Below are 26,628 nucleotides of genomic sequence, written 5' to 3'. Positions count from 1 at the left end.
GCAAGAGAGAGAGAGAGAGAGAGAGAAAGAGATGTAAGGATGGGTTATGACTGACGGTTTTAGAAGAGTATCAATTACATCAATGTCAAAGCCATAACCTGCCATTGTGTAAGGAGGAGAGTCTGGGAGAGACGTGCTTTAGTGCTCTGCTGAGTTCATGCAGCATGAATCTCTTGTTAACTATATCCTCTCACTTCATTCTGCAGCACATTTGATGCAGTACAAAATATGCATCTTAGAAAATAAGTTGAAGCTGGTAAACTGGTAAATGCTGGACGTCCTTAAATTAGAGAACATTCTGGAAGATGACGTACTTGAGTCAAAGACTTCAGAGACAAAACAGTGAAATGTATTTGAAAAAGCAGCTTTTATTTGCTTGGTAGGCAGTAAATAATTATCTCTCAGTTCACCTCAAACATTTCCAGCGTCTCCAATATATAAAGGTCCATGTCTCCACCGTGTGGAGGAGTCTTAGTATTGCCTCTTTACGAAATGTTTTCAACCATCTGTATTGCCCCTCTCTAAAAAGTCTAAAGGGGGTTCACAAGTTACTGATAACATTTTAATGATTAATAAATATATTTGTTTTCTTTATGGATCGCTGACAATCCACTCATCAGGACTATGTTTGTGTTGCCAAGTGAAGAATCTATGTGGGTGGTGTATATCCTCCTACAGTATGACACTTGATGTTTAGTCTTTAGTTAAAACTACTCTAATCAATATTATTATTATATGAACATTGGATAAAATCACTGAGCCCTCGAAAAGATCTGTGTACTTTTTCCACCACTGCAAATGTGTCATAATGAACTTTAAAAAGTGCTAATATTTAAATGTTTCTGCTGCCCCCAAGTGACCAAATATGTTATTGCAGACATTTCCATGTGCAGACCTAAAGGTAGAGTCAGGGATTCTGGTGAAAGATTAATGACATTTGAACTCAGCATCCAAACAAATCCCCCTCCAGCTTTACCCCCCCTCACTGCCTGTATCTTTATACATCCATGGCCTTAGCCTTAGCATGAGCGTCTCTGTTGCTGATTGGCCGGAATAGTGTTGTTCGGCCGGAGCCACTTTGTTTGTTTCCCATTTACAGAGCCAGATCTGTACCATCAATGAAGTACTGAAAACAAATGTATTAATCATTTACATTTATAGCGTCAGTGACTGTGCCATCAGGAGGAACAACTAAGGATGAGTTAACTAGAGGGAAATATACACCAGCAACCTGGCAACCCAAACATTGTTCTTATCAATGGGTTATTACTGATATATAAACCATGATGTATTAACCATAATTAAAGCCATTAGATAATACGGTATGCATTAGTAGAGTAGTGGTGCTCAGAGGTCAAGCATAAATACTATTGTGACATGCGCTAGCTAGTAAACCAACAACATGGTAATACAATGGTTGGCTGAACACAGTGAAGCGACTTTAAGGTGCAACTTAAAGCATAATACTCAAACATGGGGTTACCTCTCATTTAGTTTTCTGTGTTTTTCTTCTGCCCACCTCAGTAGCCACTGATCCCACAGTGGCCCCCATCACACCTCCAAACGGCCCTCCCACAAATAGGCCAACCAGCGCTCCCAGCAGGGCCTCCCTCCTCAGGGGCAGCCAGCTCATCCAGCCTGTCAGCTTCTCCCACAAGCACCAGAGGAAAGAGGGAGCTGGGGAGACACCGGCAGAGGGGAACATACCTTCCACATCCACATTCAAGTCACCAACGCTCCTCTCTGCCTCCTCTCGCACTGCCGCCATTTCTTCTTCTGTGACATTTTCCTCTGTGTCCTCGGGAGACACTTCTCCTCTCCTCTGTCTCACCATCTCCACCTGCCTCCCCTTCACTCTCTCCTCAGCCTCCTGGTACAGAGCACAGCTGAAGTGCTGCGTCCCGCTCTCCCTCACCGCCTGCTCAACCTTCTCCAGCAGCTCCTCCACAGCTTTCCCCTCCTCTGGCTCTCCCCTGCGGCTCTCCAAGGTGTGGTAGCGGTCGCCACATGCTTCCACCAGCTCCTGGAGGTCCTTGCGCCACGTGACAAGGTATTCCTCCAGTGGCTCCTCCTCCTCCAGCTCGTCCGTGTGGGTGAAGAGTATGATGGTGTTGGTTCTGACTGCAGAGGGGCCCAACAGCATCTTCAGGACATCCAGCGCCTCGGCCTCTCCGTCGGCTGGCTGGTTCACGGGGACACACAGCAGGAAGGCGTGAGGCCCAGGGCTGGACAAGGAGATGAAGGAGGATATGTGTCTCCTCCTTTCCTCTGGGTCGCAGCCTGAGCCGAACCAGACTGCACTGGAGACGACCACCACCTACAGGGAGGTGGCAGGAGCACAAAACCAAGGTTGAATAGTGTTTGATTGATAAGTTACTGTAACAAAATTCCACATAGGACATGTAGGACTGTACAGATTATATGTAAAGTAAATTAAATGAAAAGTAATGTATAACACTAGAAGCACGGACAGATGAGACAATGGGCCCCCAGGGTACAGACTTGCAGCGGGCCCCCAACGGGACACACAGATTCAAAGAGACATCTTTGTGTCGTTTCACATCTCTTTGGGTTCGTGTTCTGTCTCTTTTTGGTTGTTTTGCGTCTCGTTGTTGACGTTTTGAATCTCTTTGTAGACAGAGTTGCTTATAATCAGAGATGTAAGTGGTGTAGGGGACATTGCTTAAGAGAGGTTCAATCCTATATGTCATTAATAATGAAGGCTGTCAACTTAATATGATGTTGTTTCACTGTAATAATTGACTCTTTCAAAACAGATACTTTGCAGTGTGTTGTTGTGTGTGCACTTCTCTCCTACCTGTCTACCTGCAGCCTCTCCTCTGTGTTTGCTGCACTCCTGGATGACTACAGCATCTGTGCCCTGCTCAGAGTCTTGCAGGCCGAGGATGGCGCTGACTGCTGATCCCTTTCCTGCACCCGTCCGGCCGAGCACCACCAGCCTTATCTCTGCTCAGCAAAAGGGTGGAGACACACAGCAGTGAAAAACACACAATTATGGTTTTCATGGTGTACTGTTTGTATGTATACTGAGTGTTTGTGTTGTCCAGAGAGGACACAGGTTTCTCCATTTATGACAATACAATCTTTTAAAGGGGAGACACCGCCAGTAAATAGGGTAAACATTTTAACTAATAGATATCACCTTGAAACATCCCTGGTTGATTACTTACATTTAAGACAATTATTTTTTGTATTACAAGAAATGTTAAGTTTAAATACAAAAATGAAGGATACATTTCCACAGTAGGAATCTGAAATTATTGTTTTATTTTGTTGACATATTAGGTTTTTAGTCAAATGATCTATAACTCAGGCTATGAATGAGATATGAACAAACCCCTGAGTAAAAACCTTCAGAATATCGAGAGGAATTAAACTGGAGAGTTTGGTGCATGTCAGAGCTACTGAAGTGGAGATCTCTGGCTCAGAGTCTGAGAAAACACTCATTTTGATATGTATTGTAATACCCATACATTTTGCGAGACACTGCACGGGAATACGGTAAACATTTTAAGAAATAGATATCACCATGAAACTTCCCCAGCTAAACACGTACTTTAAGACAATTACTTGAATATGCAAATGAGGCATTGACTAAAACTTTTGGTCAATTTAGGAGAAATCTACAAACACAAATAGACAAAGTTAGAAAGATAAACAGCTAAATGTGTAGTTTGATGTTGTATTTCCATTAGTCTGACAGGTTCTGGAAGCTAAATAGCCCAAGCTCTCAAAATTGAGCAGTGCACGGAGAAGTCTTTGCCTATAGTTCCTCGCCTCAATGTGTATGTCCTCCTCCTAAAAGTGATAGACCTCGTGTTGTTTATTTAGTCAGCTGATTGACATGTTGTGTCGCTGACCCGTGCTGCCAGCACCGCTTTCGCATTTCCATGAAGTGGCAGCGCCCTTTGCAGCTGCCGTCTCTTCTCATCTCAAACCGCACAAATACCGTAAACACGCCACGGGGAGCCGCCCCGGCCGACTGCGTCTCCGCAGATAGACAGCTGTTCTTGGGAAACATTTAAAAAATAATGGTCCACCTACCCGACTGAGCAGCAGATGTTGACATGTCTGCTCCTGTTCGCTGCCGTATTCACTGTTGAACAAGGGATGGTCGCACTTCCTAGTTCCTGCCTGCTGTACTGGACTCAACCCGGCTGACTCAGCAGAGGTGAACACAGCAGCTCCATCTGTGGTGGTGGCTGGTGTAGGGCGTCTCAACCCGGGGCACGGGGACCGCCCGGGGCCGCGGGATGAGACGCCCTACATCCGCTGAAAAATGACTCAACAGTTTTCTGATCATTTCAGCCCACAACTTATAAAAGTGCCTATAATAAGTATTTAACTTGGACTTTTATTATTTATTTGAACACTTGTGCATTTAGACTTCATTGTATATTTCGATTAAGTAAGTTAGTTATTACCTTCAAGCATCCAAGTAATCCATTACTCAATAAAACAAGAGTACAGTTAGCATGGCTGTTAGCTGTAGCCTCCTGAGGCACAGTGGGGCTTTATGAGCTAAATGCTAACATCAGAAGCTTCCAATGACAATGCTAACATACTGAGGTTTAGCTGGTTTAATGTTCAGTGTTAGTGTTGTGTGTTACCATGCTATTATTTGATAATTAGCCACATAGAAGACTGGGACTGATGGGAATGTGTTTACAATTTATCCTGAGGGGGGAAATTGACATTTGTACAAAACTCCAGAGCAATCCATACAAAAGTTTTTAAGACATTTCACAAAATAACAAAAACGTCAACCTCATGGTGCCGCAAGATGAAAATGTAGAGGATCACCAGTCATTAGAATTCATCCTCTGACCATCAATGTCTGTGAAAAAGTTCACGGCAATCCATCCAGAAGGTTATTGAAATATTTCAGCCTGGAATAAAGTTGTGAACCGGCCCGGCTAATCACAAAAAAAGCAGAGGCTGAATTAGGGAACAATTTTAATGTTGCCATTTCGTTAAATGCCTGACAGTGATTTGATGAACAGCTCCTGATTAACACAAGGTTGGACCTAAAGGTGTTTCCTATCACATTTCTACAGAGCCGTCAAATCTAAATGCACAGTAAAATATCAAATGTATAAAACAGCACTTTTTACAAGGTAAAATATCTAAGCAGCTGTCAAATATATTATGGTGATGATGACTAAATGACTCACACGTTCCTGTACATTTCAGTAAAAAAATCAAATATGTAGACATACAGAACACACAACAGTCAAACCCACCGAACAGTTTAACAAATGCACACACTCATTCATATAACAGCACACTGTACAGTAACAATACGACTAAGCTGACATGCCAAGAAAGATGAACATGTTCAGTAAAATGTTTCATTTAAAAATAACAATTAGAAAAATTAAGAGAACAAGGTTTTTAAAAAAATACACTTTAAAAACATGTTGACGGTAGAAATATCCAACTTTTCAGATGCTAAGCGAGTGGCTTAAATTAAAGTCCGAGAGTCACTCCTGTAAAGGACGCCTCCAGTCAAATCTGTAGATTTCTGATGCATCACTTCACTTTGATTATCCTCCTCACAGCCCAGGCATGATGTAGGCAATGTTGTCCAACGTATTCGACTGACAGAAAAAGAGAGCGAGAGCTGTGTTAGTAAAACGGCATTAAAGATGCACATGATCGCTGCAAATTGTAAAACACCTGAATGTTTATGAAACTGAATTATTTATACAACATTTAGAAATGCCGGTACTTTACCAGGACGATTCGAGGACATCCGTTTAACTGTGGTATCTGTGCTGTGAGACAGGTCAGCGGTCCCAGCGCACACAAGATGGAGTCCAGAAGTACAGACAGACTCCCGGACACTGCCACCATCCCCTAACACAGAGAAACATCAGTCACACTTGTTCCACAGCATAGTTATAAAACATCTCCATGTTACACTTAAAACAGAGAATATGGTGCTACATACGACCATTTGTATATTAATTACTCACCCTGTGTTACCTTGAATTCTTAAAGAAAACCCTGTTGTTGTTTTCTGCATGCCTCCACGAAGAAAAAAGATCCAAAAAGTGAGAAAATCGTCGATGAATTGAAGTGAACAACAAAACTCTAATGAGTTTGGGAAGTAGTGAGCAGACGACTGGATAAATGAGACTTGGACTGTACTGCACGAGTTGAGTGAGGGTTTGTAAACAGATGTTTTTATTGGACCTGCTGTTGTTTACTTCGTTGTTTACGTTTTTGGATTTTTCATTCACCGCGGAGGCATGCGAGAAACATTTTCTTCAAGAATTCAAGGTAACACGGGGTGAGTAATTGATGTACAAATGGTCGTTTTGTGGTGAAGTATTCCTTTAAGAGGAACATAAAGCTTCTTTCTTATCATGTACATGTTTGATATTTATTAATCTACTAATCTGTTCTGCTGTCTTTATGTTTTAATTGTTGTATAAAGGTCACAGGTCAAATCCACTGCAAATGCAGTACGTGCACGCATGTGGAGACTTACCTCTGTTTCCTGTAGCCGATGCCCAATCAGAGACAGGGACTCTCCCAGCAGCTGCAGGTGAGCGGCTGCATCAATGGGATCAACATCTGGGACCCGTGCTGGGGACAGGGACATAGCGCCGGGTGCTCTGTTCGGGGACACCATCCCTGTTCCCGTTCCTATGACTTTCATGACAACAAAACAGATATGAGAACTGACAGCGAGAGCTGAGAAATGATAAAGCTTCCTCATTAATGTGAAGAGTCAACGATACCTTTGCTTTTCCCCTCAGTGGCACTCTTGTGCTTGACTGTGGTGGCCTCAGCTTTGTTCTGTTTGTGCTGCAGGTACTGAGCTTTCTGCCTCCAAACCTGCACAGAACAAACAGCGAACACAGGACAGTTAGTGCAACACCACAACTGCAAACATGACATGATGGTCAAAAGTGTTTCTAATATCAATCGCAAATAAGGACAAAACTTACCAATTTGTCTTTCTCTGGCATCGCCTTCCATACCTCCGCCAATCTTTTGCTTAGCTCACCAAAGACTGCAGATTACACATCCAAGCATATCGTTTAAAATGTGTATTTCAGTGATATTAGGAAAATATGCCAATCAGTGTCATAACTATGGAAGCATTTGTCGGACTAAATTATAAATGAAAATTTGATCTCACAATAGCATTTACTTTTCACATTTACATATGATTTTATTGGGTCAAACTTCAATACGGCACATTTGGATGACAATACTAAAATGAAAATGAAAAAATTCATTTTACATTCATTTTCAAAGACTGATTCTGCTTTATGGTTGAAAATATTCAAATGTCCAATTCAAATTCAAAAATAAAAATGAAGATGCAGTATAGATATTGTAACTTAATTTTGCATTTTTAGCTGCATCATCAACACCATTGAAATGTAAATGTTCATATACCTTTATGCACATTATGTGACCATGTGCCATTTGACTTTTCATTTTCAAATGTGTAAATGTAAAAGTCTTCCGAGAAAGACTGACGGGTTGCTTGATAAATGTAATTTAGTCGGCCGAATGCTTCTATATATTACATATACTTTACTTTACATAATAATACCCACCTAGTCCTGGCTGTTCTGCATTTATGTTCACTCTGTACTCCTTACAAAACACCTGATATGCTGTTGTGTTCTTCTTCTTGGGCTAAGAGGGGACAAAGATATGAACCAATAATGCAAGAAACACAGAAACATAATGAACAAAGCATTTAAAGGTTTTTCTTATTAGTGTGTTAGTTTGCTCAAAAAGTGTGTAAAAGTTAGTAAAAGTGTGTTTACGTAGTCGGCAATTTAAGATGACGTTGACAAATGTTTTGCTATTTTTGGCATTCAAAGCTAAATTTCCTGTTTGACCAACCCAACGACATAAATCTGTGAACAGTCTCTTCTTACCTTATCTTTGTCCTTCTCGTGCTTTTCCCGATCTTTCTCCTCTTTCTTCTTCTTCTTCTCTGTTATCCCATCATTGCCTTGATGGTGGTGTGGAGGGACGGGCGTGCCCATGGCATACATTGGGCCGACAGCGCTGTGAGTGACGGTGGGATGGGAGTGGCTGTGGCCCCTCGATGAGTCTGAATGTCACACAAAGATAAAGCCATAATGACAAGTTCTGTATTGAAACATCAATTGTGTTGTAATGATTTCTTACAGACGTCATTACACAGTTCACATAATCAAACAACGCAGCAAAAGAACACTCAGCTGGACCACAATGTATTTATTATATATTTATATACAATATTAACTCACCTCCAAATCCTTTGCTGTGTTTCTTGTCCTTCCCACTTTTATCCTTGTCTCTGTCTTTTTCTTTGTCCTTCTTCTTCTTGCTTTTTTTGCTCTTCTTCTTCTTTTTTGTTAGGTGTGTGTATGAATCATCTATAACCAGCTCACCAGCCTCCAGCTCGGCCCCAGACGAAGAGCTATCATCTCCCAGGCCACCTCCATAATGACCTGTTGAACACATCAGTGAAGATTAATGAACAAAACACAAGCAAACATGTGGGTCTCAATCATTTAGGGAGTTATCAATAATATCTACAATATCTACAGCAGCTGTATCTGTGCCAATACAGCTCATCAGTACGTGTTTGATCAGCAAACAATCGTGTCTGTTTGTGATACCAGAACTAAAAATGAAATGCATTATGCTGTGTTCACACCAAACACACATTTTCAGGACAGCAAAAACCTCAACGCTGATAAGCGTTCGTAACACAGCGTCACGCGAGTTGAAAAGTGTAAACTGCACAAATACGCAAATGACAACTTTTTAACCGTATTGGTAGGTGTATACAGTATATGGACGCCAAATGATGGAGTTATGCTAGAATTATGGTTCTGCAGAGATACATAAATGTCTTTGCAAACCTACGCAGAGTAGGGGGTTATGGGTAACCTTGTAGAAGTGCCGACGTGCACACGTCCCAAATCTCAACAAGAGTACTGCCACAAGTGATTTTCCACTCGAGCACAGGAACCTAAATACCTATTCAAGCTAGTTTATATCACGGTCCATCTTCATGAATCCTTTTCTTTTTTTTGTGTTTGTTTCACAGATGTAGTTTCAATTATTTGTGAGTTGAATTCTATTTCCAATTGTGGATTTCTTTCTCGTTTTCTTTACACTGTGGTTTCCTAAACGTGACACTGCTTTGTAGTAGACATGTACATTATACTCCCAGTCAATACATGTATGTCCATTCCACACTGGTGTATGTTATCTCACGTGCAGGCCGTAGAAGCATAATAACCAGCTGTACTAAGAGAAAAATAACATAACTTGCATCCCCTGGAACATGATTCAAGGTTATCTTACCTTCTACCTCCACCTCTTTCCCCACCACAGGGAGTGGATCTCGACTCTGCTGTACTTTCTTCTTGGGCGTCTTTGAGTGCTGCATTCTGTCTCTGTCCTTGTCTTTCTTCCCACCCCCTTTGGATGAGTGGGGCGTGAACGGGAAGCTCTCTCCTTCCTCTTTCTCTGGGGACATGATGAGCTTCATCTTCAGCCCGTCAGCCTCACGTAACGTCAAGGGTTCCTCTTTGGGAGCTCCGCCGTGGAATAGAGACGACTTAGAGGAAGAGGAGGAGTGCTTCTTGGAGGAAGATGATGATGAAGGCGCGGGGCGGGAGTGAGAGAAGGAGTGGCTCCCTTTGCTTCCACCGCCGCTGCTGCTCTCACGTTTGCGGTCCTTGGAAGAGTGTGAGGAGAAGGGTGGGTAGGAGGGTTTCTTGTGCAAGTGGGGGCTGGGGTCTGAACCTGTGGCCAGTGGAGAGGTGATGGCTTGCAGGAGGCCCATCGCTGTGTCTGTCCGGTGGGAGGAAGAGGGGGACGAGAGAGGAGGGGAGCGGTCTGCAGACTTGTGCTTTTTCTTGTGGGGAGGAGGACCTGAACCATCGTGGTCTGGAACAGGGGCGATAAAGGAAAAGAAAAAAATTAGTACAGTTTCAGAGTCATTTTTTGGGGAAATTAAAAGATTGCAATATTTCAACCGCCCACCTCTGTAATAGTAGTCATCACTATGTTTCTTCTTCTTTTTGTGCGAGTCCCCTCCAAGCATGAACAGTTCTGAATCCTGATTTGGAATGACACAATTGCTTTCCATTTACCAACTCATAGACAAGTTGGTTAAAATGTGTTATAACACCATAACTAGGGGTGTAATGTCTTAAAAGCTTTCTGTGGTATTGAACCACAAGGCCAAGTTAACGAAGATAGATAACTTACTTTGGGCCGTTTCTTAGAAGACTTTCGAACCTGAGCAGCAATCTCTTCTTCCTCCCTTAACAGATCCTTGTACGACCTCCTCTTCTCTCTCTGGCTACGACCAGCTACAAGTCCTCTGTCTCCGTCCATCCCCACATCTAGAATAAATGAGTATTAGAATCCTTAACTTAAAAGGAAAGATTTGATGAGTTTCTATGAAGGGTCTCGTTACATCTACGTCTCTTGAACTGTTCTCCGTTTCTTGTTCAAACTAGCATTCAAGTCAGTGTTTCTGACTGCAAAATATTGTATATTTTTTGATAAGCCTGTAAAGTAGAAACACAGTAAAACTACATGAAGTTTACAGTCAGAAATGATTACCCATTCCTCCTTTATTCTTGATTTCCTCAAAAGCCATGGTGCCTCCTTTGTCAACACGTTTATTTGTCCCAGTATGTCGCTGACAACATATGGCAGGATTCTGGCCTGAAAAAAAAAATCAAATGCTAGTTATGGGTTTGAATATATAATATCTATTCTGGACAAAAACGAATCAGAGCAGTTTAACCTTACACCATAAAAAAGTACAAAACTTGGTTATTTATGCCTCCATATTCTTCCTTTTGCAACGTTAAGTAGACATAGGACACTGGGTTGCTAAAGCTATTCCTAATCAGTTCTACACTGAGCTGGAGCTGCAGGTAACTTGGACATAACGCTCCTCAAAAGTGGGGAAGTGCTCAATGATTGGCTGCTTCCCGAGAAAGAAAATACAAGTTGTATTTTGCGTTATATTACAATAATGATGGGGTCTGTCACCTACAAAGGAGTACAACAAATGATAGCTAAACAAACTCCCGCCTACTTTCATAAAGATACACAAACACACCCCCTCTCCATTCACTTTGACTCCTTAGCTTCCTAACATTTCCAGCACTCGTACGCGTCTCGCTGGGTGTGCCTTTAGCTTTCCGGTGAAAGCAACTAAGGAAAGTCCGGGGCTTACACCCACAGCTAGGCCGCGGTCGCTTCAAGTGCATACAATAAAGTGGCAAACATGCATTTAACTCTGCTCATGTCTTCATCTCCTGTGGGGTTATAGCATGTGTTGTTTATAAACACCAGGAAGACAGGAAATAATGTGTTTATTAAATTTTACTACCTCTATGGGATCTCCAATTTACGCGGGTCCGGTCGCCATCTTTTATTATCGGCGAGCAACAATACGTGTCGACGTAGGGGAGTGGCTTACGTAAAGCAGCCAATCAGCGTAGGGGACAAGTAGCGATATTCGCAATGCATCCGCTGAACATATCCTGTCATGCAAAATTACTACAAAAGTAAATATATGCATTAAATATGTTGATATTTAAACAAGTATTGAATTAAATAGCAACGGAAAACAAGATAGATAGACCATTCTTTGCAATAATAATTCAGTGATGTTTTTTTCACTTTGGCATACTGCATTTACTATACATTTTAAACTAATATTATTTATACTATTTCTGCATTTTAAACACACTTAATCATATTTTCACCATTTTCAGCATTATTATTATTTACACTGTTTATTTATATTGAAGTATAAATATTTTTTACACATTTCTTAATGTATATGTATTGTTGTTATACAGGCTATTATCGTATAATGCACATATTTTATTACATACTTTTCTTATTTTTCTCATAGTTTCTCTGTTTATATGTTTTTATTTTAGAATTGGAGCAACTTTAAAGCAACCTAATTTTTTTCCTTGGGATCAAAAAAGTATTTCTGATTCTGATTAATTCTTTATCACATTGTATGAAAGACAATATTTCACGAATATAGCCAAACATATTGATTTATTGAATCACATATATCCATGTTCCAACAACAGTCAAATAATCTGTTACAGTATGTTTCACATACAAACATAACATGCAATACAAGAGAAAAAAGGCAACGAGATACAAAGATGCTGTTGATAAGAAAACCAAAAATACAACAGTGAAAACTGTTTTAACCATTTCATGACAATACGTCTCATAATTATTATAGATCTTAGCTAATAATAGCAGGCAAAAAGAGAACATGTCAGCACATAAACAACACCCTCTCTCACACACACACACCCTCTCTCTCTCACACACACGCACACACACACACACACACACACGCACACACACGCACACACACGCACACACGCACACACACGCACACACAAGAGAGCCGAGATCCCACTGCACTTCTGTGGCTTCTGTTCCACTAGCATCCTGTTTTTAATGTATATTTCCCTAAGGGGTTTCTTGTATCCTTTTTCTGAAAAGCTAACATGTGAAAGTATTTTCTGTCCATAAGCAAAATGAATATCTACTACACTGCAGGACTGGGCATTAGAAACCAAGATAAGAATATATATGTCTGCATTGTTAGCATATTAGTCCAATATTGAAAGAAAAACCAAGCATTATGGTTAAGTATTTCCTTGTCTAGCCAAGGCTAGTGGAGCAGAGGCTTTCTTAAAAAGAAGCAGGACTTCAGCTCTCTTTAAACTTTATCTTTTACCTATCCCCCAAATTCTGTTTCTGTAGACTGAGTGATGTAAAACTGGCCAATAAATCGGTCACCTCATCCACCTGAAAAGAAGCAAAAATACATAAAACCATGTATGAGTTGGTGAAATCTAGGTAAATACATACAAATAATCAATACATGCATATCTAAAATGCACATTTAGGTTTAGTCACACCATAAATCTTTCTTTATATGCATGCAAATCTGAGGATCATTTAATAAGTATGCAGGTCTTACCTGCTCTTTGGTGCGTGTGTGCTGCAGCTGTGTGGAAATATGCTCCAGCCTCTCTTTAGCTTCACTCTGGCCCATTAGGTTCAGGTATTCCCTCAGCATTTGAATGATCTGCAAGGGAAAGTCAGAGTCAAGAATGCAAGTTGCTGAAATAATCAGGATCCAAGTTATGAGCCCAGCAAGCATTCATCTACCTGTGTGACTTCCCCTCTCAGGGTTTCTATGCTGCGTGAATCTCCCTCCTGCAGAATATTAAGCTTGGAGCGTGCTAGATGCAGAGGGGTCCTGCCTGCTCGGTCAAGGGCATCCACTCGGGCTCCTTAACAGACACAATAAGAGCACAAATCTCTCAGTTACACACATTTAATAGTTTGCAATGATTCTCAATTATAATCCAATAATAATCACAGTAGAGTATTAACTCTGGTAACATAATCCATGTAGTTATAGCTATTGCAACATCACTCAAAATGTGTCTTAATATCTTTGTTTTATTTGTCAGAACTGGTTACATTCTGAATTATATTAATTAATTTTGAAACTGTAAATAGCAGCAATACATTTGCTTTATGTAATGTTTATGGTTTAACTCACTTATAGTTAGACTAACTTACAGTTAAAAGTACCCTGTGGTATTTGCTGTATTTTTGGCAAGTGATATACTGTAGATGTACATAGAGTTTAAATCAGGGGTGGGGAACCTTTTTCCTATCAAGGGCCATTTTGTTTTTTACAACATCCTTCGAGGGCCATACTAATTATTGAACTCATAACCTCTGACGACGCAGCCCATTCATTTCACTTTTCTTTTATGCTGTGAAAAAAAGCAACTTTTTTTTATCCATGTATCTTTCTGTTTTATCAGAAATCCTTTATTAGTCCCACAACGAGGACATTTATCTTGTCACAGCAAATAACATATGAAGTAAAAAGGCAGTAAACAATAATTAAATAGAATAAAAATAATATAAGTACCAAGTGGTTGATAGAAAATAAAGTGAGTATTGTAAATGGCAGTGATAATTGCACAGCAGTGGTGGAACAGTCTGTTCTTGGTGTGGTGGTCTACCTCTCTATCTGTCTATGTTTGTATGTTACGCTCTGCAGAGAGCTGCTTGTTGGGCCAAACTCCTCCGAAGAGCGTTAACTTTATCCACACGCACTCGTCCTCTCAGCTCGTGCAGTTCGGCATGTTTCGTGGTGTAATGACGCTCGAGATTACTTCTCCTGGAAAGTGCAACATTCCACATCCAGCTTTCTCTGTTTTACACTCGCCATGCTGCGTTCACTGATGTCAACGATAGTCTCGTTTAAAATTGAAGTTTTTTGACATGACGTGACCATGTGATAACACGTTCCGCTCGTGTTGTGTTCAAGGACCCTGAACAGTCAGGAAAAACAGTCAGTCCCCCATTTAAAATATTGACGTCTAGTTTTTTTTTTGCTAGTGGATTTTATTTGCGTGCGTTTTACAAATTACCTCAAGGGCCGGATCAAATGGTCTCGCGGGCCGTATACGGCGCGGAGGCCGGAGGTTCCCCACCCCTGGTTTAAAGGAACAGTTCAACCCAAATTCAAAAATACATGTTTTCTTCTTAACTGTAGTGCTATTTATCAATCTACATTGTTTTGGTGACGAGTGTTGAAGATATCAGCCGTAGATATGTCTGTTTTCTCTCTCAATATAATGGAACTAGATGGCACTTTTGTTGTAGTATTTGAAAAACTCAACAGTAATGTCTCTTTTTTTAAATCATGACCCGGTTACTCAAGATAATCCACAGAGCTTGTTGTGAGCAGTTTGATGTAGGAACTATTTTCTTTCTACCAAACTTTACCCGGCCACCGCATCACTGCCCAGAAGAAAGTGCGCATCTACTCGTGGGCAAGAGGCTCTCTTGAGCTAGCTAACTTAACAGCGCAGCCAAGGAGGACACCATTAATATGTACATTTAGTGCTGTCACAAGCACAAGCCGTTCCTCCCCGAGTACATACACGCTTCCTTCTCCGCAGTGATACGGTTGGTGGGTGTAGTATGTTAGAAAGAAAATAGTTCCCACATGAAACTGCTCACAACAAGTTCTGTGGATTGTCTTCAGTAACCAGGTCATGATTTCTATAAAGAGACATTACTGTTGAGTTTTTCAAATGTATTTTGTTACTTTGAGCTCCACAAGCCGAGAGCATCTAGTTCCATTATATTGAGAGAAGACAGACATCTCTACAGCTGATATCTCCAACACTCTGCAACTCACACCAAAACAATCTACATTAATAAATAGCACTACAGGTAAGAGGACAAATATGTATTTTTGATGTTGGGGTGAACTGTCCCTTTAAAGGAATAAAGTTGCTCTTGCTCCGCTGTTTTTTTTCACTAAGAGCTCCCCTATAATGGGAAACTGAGCAACATGTATACAATGATTCAACACCTCTTCAGCAGTCTCACCTCCTCTCAGCAATGTGGTAATTACAGGCACGTGGTTGGTACAGGCCGCTGCAGAAACACAGGTTAAAATGGGAAAGGTGCAACACAAAATACAAGAATAAAAGTGTTTTAAAACACTTTCTGCATTCAAATACATCACATTCATTCTGCAGTACATCTCAGATCAGTTCATTTCAGCAGGTGTGAACCTTTAGCAGCTGCACAGTTGTGAGTCAGAGTGAAACCTCAGTCATATGCATGACCACTGACCACAGTGCTACAGGTTTTACAGGCCGTGGTGATTGTTTTCTCTTACCCAGATGGAGGGGGGTATTCCCAAGACTGTCTCGCTGGTTGGGGTCAGCACCGTGGCTCAGCAGCAATTGCACTACAGACATTTGAAAAAAAGATTTAGACTTAACTAACTGTCGCTAATCCTAAAATGCAGTGTACAATAATATGAAGTGTAAAAAAATAATTACTGGCTGTGTGGTAAACAAACTGCTGCATTATACATGATTTCCTATGATACAGTCATGACAAGTTAATCACCAACCTACCAATGCTCTCATTGCCATTGCAGGAAGAGAAATGGAGGGCTGTCCTCCCTTTGTCATCTGCTGCACAGGGGTCTATGTCATCTTGCAGTAGCTTTCGAACTGGAAGAACACAACAGAGTTAGCAAAACACAGCCTTTAACCATCGTTCCCTAACACCACTTCAAGGCATTTCACTGCACCACCTCACTGTTCATACCTGTGTCGATGTCATTGCTGTTTGCTGCTTCCCTCAGTCTTTTCACAGCTGTGAAGATAAGATATTCAAAGTTTTATGACTGGATGAATGGGCTTCGATTGCACGAACAACAAACAAAGACATTGTTCAGGGACTAACACTGGCTTTACACTTTCAAGAGGGGGACTTGTTTGATCAGCCACAGTGTTTTGCAACTATACATATACTGTATGTTAACACTGGTTATGGAATGCAAGTTATGACATAGATATTAAGAGATGCACATTTTTATATAACTTCCTTTAAATGTTGTCATCTTCTGGACTGCATAACACTGTGATTACTTTTTACTTTTCCTGTTTGGTTATATCTAATTTAATGATATGTATTTTTAAGGCTTTTATATTGTATGAATTCACCGTACTCACAAACCTAGAATATTGTCCCATTGGCGATATTTAGATACCAAGTCTAAATACTATTACACACATTAGTTAGCTTGATTTTTTTAGCTCGTACTTTGTAGCTAAAACGAATGTAGCCCACGCATAGCTGTCTCCACACACAGCGCACACCTCAAATGGACGAAAATGTAACTGTTTCTTACCATAAATATCTTTACCCATAGGACCGAGGTTCCGAACAACTCTGTGGTGCCTCCTGGCCCGGCTCCCCGTCACCTTCCCCATCTTGCTCGCCACAGAACCGGCACCCAGCTCAGCCCGTCCCGGCTCCCACAACAAGTGCAGGTACCGGAGTTCTTTGTCGTCTCTCTGTCCCACTCGACCCAACACCACTTTGCCCTCCCCAGTCCCACTTATCCCAAACCCGACAGCGGCGGTACCCCCGGGGTCCATCCTCTCCAGGTTACCCTGCTGCTCTCCGTCCACCGCCTCCCGTGTTTCATCTTCGGGTCCAGGCTCCAACATGTACTCCCCCTCGGAGCTGGAGCGGTCATTATCCGAGGGTGTTGCTACGATTGGGCTCCACCCGTCCATACTTTATCGTGACATGTGAATGCTGTGTTTATACTACGGTCCTTACTACTACTACTACTACTACTACTACTACTACTACTACTACGACGACTACTACGACTACTACTACTACGACTACTACTACTACGACTACTACTACCAATGCAAAAAGGAGTCTTCATTAATGTCGGTCAACTTTGAATATGCCATCTGCGCTGTCAGCGACGCCATGGGGCCATTGCACGGGACGTCAACTCAGAAACTCCCCCATTAAAGTCTTTCCATCCTGGGTAATTTGCAGTATTTTAACAACAGAAGACACCCTTCCTTACAGCACCAAAATGTCCCCTATTTCACATTTTCCATTATCGGGTAAAGGTAGTAAAAGGCACACCCATTGTACAGTCAACTGCTCCTAGTGCAATGACGACCAATCAGATTCCCTGTTGTTCATTTGTTCCCTTCCAATAGGATCAACGCATCCGGACAGCCAATCAGACAGTCCCCTTGTTGGACCAATGAGTGATCCGCGCATGCGCACCGTGAAAAATCAATAACGGTCCACAAAACACATTTATTTTAATTGAAAACAGTCTATTTAATATATGTTTCATCATGTAACATCATGTAAAATGTATAATGCATAATCATTTTGTAACACCCACCCTCCACCTATAAAGATTCATATAATCTAGATTTCCATAATATGAAAATGGCATATTATAATGCATTTAAATATTGTGTGATTAATAACAATAAGGGAACATTCAAGGGACAAGGTGCCTCTCCAGTGATAAGCAGTGGTTTCCAACCTAGGGGTTGGGTCCCCGAGAGTCGGAGGGGCCGTGAGATAATTACCAAAAAAGGAAACACACAAGTCATCTGCTGCACACAAGTTCACACACAAATTATGCTTCTTTTTACAGACTTTCCTCTCCTCTTGTAAACTACTGCATAATTTTACTTCTTTGGACCCTTAAACATCATCAAAATAAGGAAAGGAACATCACTCTTTGGTTGAAATAGTCAAGTGTTAGACATTTACACCTGGTGACAAGGGTTTGCAAGCAGCACTTGGGGTCACAAGCCAACAACATGTGGAACCACTGATCTTTCGGATGGTATTCTGTCAAAATATTTGGTCTTGTGGAAGGAATTATTATGGGTGCTGGAGGTAGAAAGTCTGAGGGACCTAAACAGCATCATAGGCATAGATTTAACAGGCATGAGCAAAACAATCAGAAGTCAAGTTTCAGACCTGAAGACATGGAGGCTCCAGCTTGTGCAAGGTAGTTGGGGAATGCGGGGTCAGCCCCTGATGTGCCTGCGTCTTGCTCAGTAGGCATCAGTCCAGCGTCATGAACGTGCTGCCACAGCTGACTGTTGTGAACAACACCCTGCTGCTTCAAGTATCCTTGCTGACAAAACAGCGGTGGCTTGCGGTGGGAAAGGGATGAACGGAAACATGATTCTGAAAGACACAGAAATGAGTCAAACTACCACCTGCTATACAATCAATGATAGATGCTTCTGGTCTGTAGGTTAGAAACCAAACATGTTAAAACATCTTGCTACATACTGTTCAGTAACGTTAGCAAGTATGTCTCTTAGAGTAGCCCATCAAGCTTGTTAGTAACAACTAATGTTGAATTAGCTAGCCCTAGCAAAAGCTGAATAAAACACAGAGTTTTACCCGCATAGAAGGCCCTGAGGTCAGTCTGGACACAGTGCTCCAGGAAGCGCCGCAGTGGCTGGATATGAGATATGGGAGTCTCCCATTCTGCGAGGAAGTCCTCAACCATGTGATGAATAGCTTTGGGCCTTGGTAGAGGCCAGCCATGGGGACGGAGCTTCATTTCTTCCTCTGGGGCAAAATAAAGTACTTACATTCACCTACATGTAAGGGATAATGTGCAAGTCCTGCTCACCCTGTCGGGGTTCATTTCGCTCTCTGAATATTATCCTGCTTATTACACGGCTACTTACTAAATTAATCAATAATTTGACTGAAAATAAATATTTTCTATTGTTTTGATGCTTGTATTGCTTCCGCAAAAAAAATAGTTCATGTTCTCTTTTCGTTCTTCGTTTCGTTCAACCATCATGAATCCAAAGTTTCCTGCTCTCCACATATATAAAAATTAATTTAAAACAATTATTATATGGTGCTTTCTGATGGAGTAATGGAAAACTAATGTGGTTTTTTTTTTACCACAGCTGATGATGTTAAGTTTACCGGACTTCTTTCTGCAGATTCATATGATTGGACGTGGTCCTATCATCAGAGCGTCCTTGGCAACAGTCTGTTATACAGAAATAACAGACCGTACAATGTCAAAATTGACCAATCAGAATCAAGTTTTCAACTAAGCCGTGTAATAATCAGAGATTGTTGCCCGACAAAACTGCAGTAATTCTACTCCTAAAAAGTACACTTTTTTAAAGATACAGCATTTCTACTCACCGGTAGGAAGCTTGTCATAGTAGTATAAAACAGGGTGCAGAAAGTTGGATTTCCAAGCTTTGGTCCAGTCTGTTTCTGCCCTGGTCCACCCCAGATAGTCTATCTTATTGTGCCCGTATTGCATCACTAGAACTATCAGTCCATGGTTGGAGACCTCGTGGCCCGAGAGAGAGGAGAACTGAGGCAAGGCCTGGAGTGTAAACTCTTCCACGTATTCACAGTGAGAGCTTAGAGTCAAGCAGAGGACAGAGAACAAAGCAACATAATATGATGATTATAAAAAGTTAATAATCGTCATTTTTGTTAATTGAGGTCAGGTAATGTCTTTTTCTTGGTGACTTTACACCTATGAAGAGCAGAATGTATGTAATGAGAATACACAGGAGGAACATTTGTAAGATGAATAACTAAAGTCTGTAAATTCTGGCATTGCTTGGACAGTGATGCTCGTTAGAATTACAAATGTGAGTGTGTACTTTGACACTTATCCTTAAGATTGAGTAGGAAAGAATATATTTCTTGAAAATGGAGTATTGTATTGATGTTGCTCCCTTGGCATCCAGCCACTGCCCTTTCACATGAATTATAAGGAGTCAGTGGTAGTGGCGTCTAATGCCTCCTGGCCAGTGGCCACATCCATTCAGTGTTGTTCTGTACGGAACCATCTGAGAGGAGCCCCTGCGCAGGCTCAGGTCATGTAGGAGGGATTACATCTCTTACTGTAGCTGAACTGGCAGTGCGTGGCCAGGAGCAGTTGAAAGAAACATGTAACTTAAAAGCGATGGATAGACGGATCAGCCGACGGACGGATCACTCAGCAAATGACAGATCTCTTGAACAAATGAGCACAGTTGGAAAAGGAAACATGTGCTTACCCTCGAAGAAGTATAACGTCCCCAAGCACCTCGAACATTTGGTATGGTCCAGAGGCCTCGCCGAGCCTCTTCAGAATCCAGGACTGCAGCTGCGTTATCAACAGTTTTGTCGATGGCCACCGGTTACTATGGTAACGCTGTTCAAGTACACGATGTACAGCTCGCGCTGTGGCAGAAAATCCATGCAGGGTTTAAGAATATCACATTAATTACATGTTAAATTGGCACAAAAGGGCTCATTCAATTGTGACCCACGCACTTGAGTATTCATGGTGCACATTTGAGTGCTACGACTACGGTCCCGCAGTTGAACCGTGTATAACAAGATGTCACAGTAGTGGCAGAAAGGATGCGATGAACAAATGAAGCATTGTTTCGAGTCAACGAACATCTTTCACCTGTGTAACGGAATCCATGGACGAAGCCGCCAGCAGAGGAGCGGTAGTCTCTGGAGTGAGCAGCGGTTCCCAGCACAAACAAGCCGGAGATGTTTATCCCTTCATACCACGCAGTCACCCCCGGCAGCCTCCCTTTTGCATTGTCACTGTTGGGTGGGCAAGCGGAGCTAGAGAGATTTAACATTATGTAAATAAAACAGCTCGGACTTTCTTATACACAGTAATATGACACAAGAGGGGCATTTGTTGGCAGGGCAGTTCATTAGGCTACTTAATGTAGTAGCCTAATGACACAATACAATAAGCGGCGGTGTTTCATAAGTCTTTACCTGTCAAATACACTGAAGTTGAATCGGAATCCAAGGCATCGAATCACCCGGTCGTAAGGCTTTCGCATAGAGAAGTTGTCAATGTGATAACCCGGCATTTCTTCTCCTGTCACATCAGAGCTGTTCTTCTTCTCCTGGTGTTGTGTGTACTTCTTTAAAGTCAAGTAAAACTGTCCTTTTTTCTGCGCGCCCAATCTCCTCCCGCCTTGCTCTTTTCGTTGAGTGATGCCTATTTTGTCCAGGCGCGCTTCCGCCAACCCGTCAAGGGACTTCAGCTGATATGTGTCTATTAGCTCATTATTCACAGCTCTGAAAAACAAACGTCACTTTAGAATTACATTGCTGACAGCTCTAATGCAGAACAGTTGGTGAAGCTGTCATGTGCAAAGAATCAATGCAGAACACTGAGTCCCAATTAACACATTTTGAAGTAATGCATAAATGTTTATAATAGTTTGTTCAAAGTATATATATATTCAATACTAGCTAAAAGTAACAAGTTAGCAGTTGAAATAGTTAAAACTCTTGTGTAAATGGTTGAAATAATTACTCTAAATTAATGGATAAATACTTAAAATAGTTGGCTAAAAGTAATTGATAAGTAGTTCAACACTAACAATTCAGTTGTATGAAAATATCCACTTTTAAATAATTGAAAGTGTTAAATAAATTAAATGAACGCATCAGGGGTCCTTGGGTTTATAGGGCTGTGTGGACTGCGTCTGAAAAAACAAGAGGGTTGGGAACCCCTGATGTAAAAGTAAGCTACAGCAATACCTAAGAGACGGAGTAGATAGGAAAACAAATGACCACATCTCAAGCACTACCTGAGATCTCCAACATAATGTGTTTGCCAAGCCAGTCGAACAGGGCTGGAACTGAGCATGTGCACCTGACTGGCTCGTCCCAAGATGCTCTGGGCTGTTTCAAAAGCTGAGTTCCCCTTGCCCAGAATAAGTACGGCCTGGTCCTTGTAGTCCTCGGGATTAGTGGAAATGGACTCATAGCCTTCAACCAGGTCAGAACCGACAAACTGTACCTTCTGAGGAACCCACAAACCTGTGGCGACCAGAAGGACGCTGAGGGAGAGAAGTACAACACAATGCAATCCACAATCCAAACAACTGTTACGTTTTCATCTCAGGTTCAGTGTGACGCAAACTACCTGCATGTGTAGTCTGCCGCGTGTTGATCAGTCAGGATGTAGCTCCTGCCAGAGGCTGACTGCACTGCCCTGATCATTCCAATGTCAACACCATACCGGACCTTCAGCCCGAGCTCCTTCACAAACATGGACAGATAGAGTGGGAAGGCATCAGCTGGAGGGTAAAACTCAGTGCTGACTCTCTTCAACAGCAGGTCAGGTCTATCGCTCAGCAGTGAGTTCCAGTCATGGCGCAGGTTGAACTCTCGGTTCTGCCTTCCTGTGTGGATCTTGTTAATGCTAATGAGCTTCCTGTGCCTGGGGTACCTTGACACACAAAACAGAGCAGAGAAGGCCCAAGTCAAAGGTGATTCAGGAGGAGACAGGTGCAATTTTCTTGAGAATTTATTTTGCGCGTCTACAACATGCTTTCGCAAAGTTTCCTACTTGTTAAAGAAGCTACCCGGTCCTGAGTTCCTCTCCAAGATGATGTAGTCTCTTTTAGCCTTGGAGAGGAAATAGCCCATCTGCAGGCCTGCAGGCCCGGCTCCCAGCACGCAGTAATCATAGCGGCGGGTGCCGTTGTGGTGGTGGTTGTCAGAGGAGCATTTGACACAGCCAATCAAGATGAAGAGGATAAAACAAGGAAGGTTTGAATCCATAACCTGTTGGACACGAGGCAATGTGGTACAAGAGTAATGATATGATAACATAGTAAATAAAACCGCATAAATTATCAATAAATACAATCCATTAAACATTTTGAATAATGTAGTTCCATAACATCTTTAACATCCTGCTACTAAATCATATCAGATTGAGAAACCTATGGCCATTTTTGATAATTGTTTTAATCTTTAGTTACTTTGTAATTTATTACATTTGACAGTTTTTTGATTATTTTTCCAACACATATTTCAAACTGGGCAATAAGTTCTAAAAACATAAAGTTAAACCAGGCAGAGTGACCCTCACAACACAACTAAACTCTGATTACTGTCAAACTTTACGAGATATTCAATAAAACTTGAATTAAGATTGGAAGTGCAACAGACTGACTGTTATATAGAAAAGATTATATTTAGATGTAACCCCTTTGTAATTACAAACATTTTGATTAGTAATTGTTATTTAATTACATATTCTTTCATACATTTCTTACATTTATTTTGTAATATAATTAAGAAACTCTGTTACATGTAAGTAGTTACTCTCCAACTCTGTGTATTATTTACTTCACTAATAGCCTGCATGGGCATGTGGGCCATGATCAGGCAACTGGCAACATTGACTACATCTTGTGGCTCGCGACTCTGGAGCACAAATTCAAATTCAGCCCAAAATTATTATGGCGTCAAACTAGACAAGACAGGTAGCTAATACGATGATATAGCGACTCGAAATAGGTGTAAACGTGCTAAGAGTCAGCAGTAAGCTCAGGGGAAGAATCCCCCGGGTCTCCACCAACTCTCCAGCCGATATTAAATCCCTCTCCTGGGGATGCGGCGGCTGCCATCGCCCGGCGCTGAACCAGATGTGAATGCATTGTAACACATAGACCTACGTTACCTTTTATATCAGTCGATCCCTCGCGCGCAACATCTGTGGTTTAGCATGAATCAAACCTGTCGAGGCTGCTACATGTTTACTATTTTGCATTGTAAAGCGCGATATGTGTGTATGAAAATCCACTAGTACAACCCACTTCCCCCTTGGACAACAAAAACCAATGGAGGGCTGCTTACATAAGTGGGCGTGATTATAAAATACCATGGCAAAAAATCTACTAAGAGAAATATTTGTCCCATTATCCGACAAGACTGTTTTGATGGGGTATGTCTTATACAGCATATTTTACATAAACTTAAAGACTCTCTATCACTAAATGTGAATGTAATGTTAAACCATTAAATTACATTACACATTTTATACTTGAAGTTGATACATTTTCACACATACTACAAACTACCAAAATATTTTTCTAATTCAATTTATATATAGATACATTAATCCCTATGACAAACACATGTGCACATACAATCTTGTATTTTAATGAAATATTTTCTGTTGCCCCTGATTAGGACTTTTTTATGTTGTTTATTTATGATTATGAATTGTTGTGCTTTTATTACCTTTGAACTATCCATCCATCCATCGTCTACCGCAGACCTGGCCATTGTACGGCCCGCGAGCTTTACAATGCCCAGGTCTGCGGTAGCCCTCTGGCCGGCCTTGTCCGGCCCGCGTGAGGACCCTCAAAATGTCTGCTCACGCCAAAATAAGAAAGATTGATACAGAATGCCGCGTTTTCAAGAAGACATGGACTGCTAAGTATGTATTTACAGAAGTCAAAGGTAAAGCCGTGTGCTTAGTTTGTGGTGCGCAGGTCGCTGTGTTCAAGGATTACAATTTGAGTCGCCGTTCAAGAACTTGTCTGATGAAGAGCGGGAAAAGGAGTCGCGTGCTTTGCTAGCTAAACTGTAAAACCAACAAGGACATTTTACAAAACATTGCACATCCAGAGATGCAGCTGTCAACACAACTTATGTCTTATCCCACAAAATCGCTAGAAAAAGTAAATCAGTTTATCAAGGAGTGTTTGGTGGATTCTGCAGAACTCATATGTCCGGAGAAAAAGGAGGCATTTGAGAAGCCAAGCAGTCAATGAACGGGACAACAACAGGGAGGGATGTGTTCACGGAGGTAAATGCACGTGTGGACAAGTTGGGACTGAAATAGGACAAGCTGGCAGGCGTGACAACGGATGGTTGTCCAAATCTAACAGGGAAACATGTCGGACTTTTGACGAGAATGCAGCATAAAGTGACAGAAATGAACCCTGAACAGAAATTGGTATTGTTGCATTGTATTATACATCAGGAAGTGTTGTGTAAGTCAGTTCTACAAATTAACCATGTTGTTGATGTTGTAACTAAAATAGTTAACTTCATCCGGGCAAGAGCTTGTTTGATGTCAAGCACTGTGACAGACAGTTTGTTGCACTTTGAGGAAAATGAGACTGAACATCGTGACATAGGCTACCACGCCGCTGTCACAGGCCGAGGAGGTGGAGTTGCAGACTCAAGCTTATTAATCAATCCTAAACCTAAAAGCATTGTTCTTATGCTTTCAAACCCAACATGGAAAACAATAAAGCCATTTTTATTTCTTATACTGTTCTGAATTCTCAGAATTTAGTCCTTAAAACAGATAAAGTAATTATTGTAGATGACTTTAATATTCATGTGGATATCGATAACCACAGCCTTAATAACGCGTTCATCTCATTAGATTCAATTGTGTTCAGTCAGAATGTACATAAACCAACTCACCGTTTAAACCACACCCTGGATCTTGCAAAAAGTCCAGTGTTGAATTAACTCCCAGAGTTGATTTCAACACTTTTTCAGGGTTTATATAGGTCCACACTTAAAACACTGTGCCAGAGTTCCTTCTTTAACTCACAAAACAGAGTTAAAGTAACACTAATTAATGTTATTAAATAATATATTTATTGATTCCAATAAACAAAGCCATTTTCATGGTATAATGTACAAACTTTCATCTGAAACATTGTATGAGCTTTGAATATCAAATGGCTTATGGAATTTAAGCGCAGACATTTTCATTATGAACCTTTCCTCACTTTGTAACACTCGAAATGCACGATGATGGTCGTCAAAAGAATTCTCGATGGATAGCTTGTTTGTTAATAAACAACATGTGTTACCTTCAACCAAAAGTATATCACATATTTGACAAAAGACAAACAAGTCCAGATGTATATTCTACACCATCAACTTTAACCCAACTAGTTGAGAAAACATCTTTTGACAAAATCATTTCAAGCATTTCATTGTTGACCACTTTCACATCTCTGAGGGAATAAGTCTTAATTGGTCCATACTCTTTTTATTTGAGGGTGAAGGTTTCCCAGTGATAAGCAATAGCCATCTGATGCTTTTAAGCAAGTGATTTTGTTATGTTTTTGAAATAATCCTAAAACATCTTGTCTTTGGCTTCAAACCTCATAGACCACATATACAGTGGGTCATGAAATGATGCTTCGGTAGCAAGTTTCTATGTGGATACAAGTGCTTATTAAATAGTTTGTGGTGGTCAACAATCAAATGCTTTAAATATATTGTCATACCTAGAGTGAGAAAAAGTGACACAACCATGTTCATTATTTTAAGTAACAACAGTAACACATTCCAGTTTTTGTTTCCTGCAGG

At 41.2% G+C, this 26,628-nt stretch overlaps 4 protein-coding genes across 4 annotated transcripts; all 4 read right to left on the bottom strand.

Annotated features, from left to right (window-relative positions):
* Positions 1–348: 348 nt before the first annotated feature.
* On the bottom strand, positions 349–4,237 carry LOC115012534 (GTPase IMAP family member 4). The gene is made up of 3 exons (XM_029438197.1): positions 4,066–4,237; positions 2,819–2,967; positions 349–2,317 (listed from the first exon to the last, which is right to left on the bottom strand). The coding sequence occupies exons 1-3, from the start codon at positions 4,088–4,090 to the stop codon at positions 1,487–1,489; spliced, it is 1,005 nt and encodes a 334-aa protein (XP_029294057.1). The 5' UTR covers positions 4,091–4,237; the 3' UTR covers positions 349–1,486.
* Positions 4,238–4,643: 406 nt separating this feature from the next.
* Positions 4,644–11,512, bottom strand: hmgxb4a (HMG box domain containing 4a). The gene is made up of 13 exons (XM_029438184.1): positions 11,411–11,512; positions 10,630–10,734; positions 10,270–10,406; positions 10,042–10,117; positions 9,358–9,945; positions 8,289–8,492; positions 7,932–8,110; positions 7,602–7,683; positions 6,981–7,045; positions 6,771–6,867; positions 6,518–6,681; positions 5,758–5,880; positions 4,644–5,621 (listed from the first exon to the last, which is right to left on the bottom strand). The coding sequence occupies exons 2-13, from the start codon at positions 10,664–10,666 to the stop codon at positions 5,577–5,579; spliced, it is 1,797 nt and encodes a 598-aa protein (XP_029294044.1). The 5' UTR covers positions 10,667–10,734; positions 11,411–11,512; the 3' UTR covers positions 4,644–5,576.
* A 565-nt stretch (positions 11,513–12,077) lies between these two features.
* On the bottom strand, positions 12,078–17,586 carry ankrd54 (ankyrin repeat domain 54). The gene is made up of 8 exons (XM_029438198.1): positions 16,814–17,586; positions 16,228–16,275; positions 16,032–16,130; positions 15,788–15,859; positions 15,493–15,540; positions 13,237–13,361; positions 13,046–13,153; positions 12,078–12,870 (listed from the first exon to the last, which is right to left on the bottom strand). The coding sequence occupies exons 1-8, from the start codon at positions 17,202–17,204 to the stop codon at positions 12,796–12,798; spliced, it is 966 nt and encodes a 321-aa protein (XP_029294058.1). The 5' UTR covers positions 17,205–17,586; the 3' UTR covers positions 12,078–12,795.
* A 167-nt stretch (positions 17,587–17,753) lies between these two features.
* Positions 17,754–24,096, bottom strand: foxred2 (FAD-dependent oxidoreductase domain containing 2). Its single transcript, XM_029438180.1, has 10 exons — positions 23,963–24,096; positions 22,841–23,058; positions 22,415–22,720; positions 22,077–22,328; positions 21,250–21,558; positions 20,921–21,087; positions 20,523–20,688; positions 19,648–19,874; positions 18,877–19,047; positions 17,754–18,654 (listed from the first exon to the last, which is right to left on the bottom strand). Exons 2-10 carry the CDS (start codon positions 23,053–23,055, stop codon positions 18,422–18,424), a joined length of 2,046 nt encoding a protein of 681 aa, XP_029294040.1. The 5' UTR covers positions 23,056–23,058; positions 23,963–24,096; the 3' UTR covers positions 17,754–18,421.
* Positions 24,097–26,628: the final 2,532 nt, after the last annotated feature.

This window comes from Cottoperca gobio, chromosome 8 (assembly GCF_900634415.1).
Source record: "Cottoperca gobio chromosome 8, fCotGob3.1, whole genome shotgun sequence".
NCBI lineage: Eukaryota > Metazoa > Chordata > Actinopteri > Perciformes > Bovichtidae > Cottoperca > Cottoperca gobio.
Note: the sequence above shows the minus strand (reverse complement) of the source record. Positions and strands in the feature narration are given on the sequence as shown.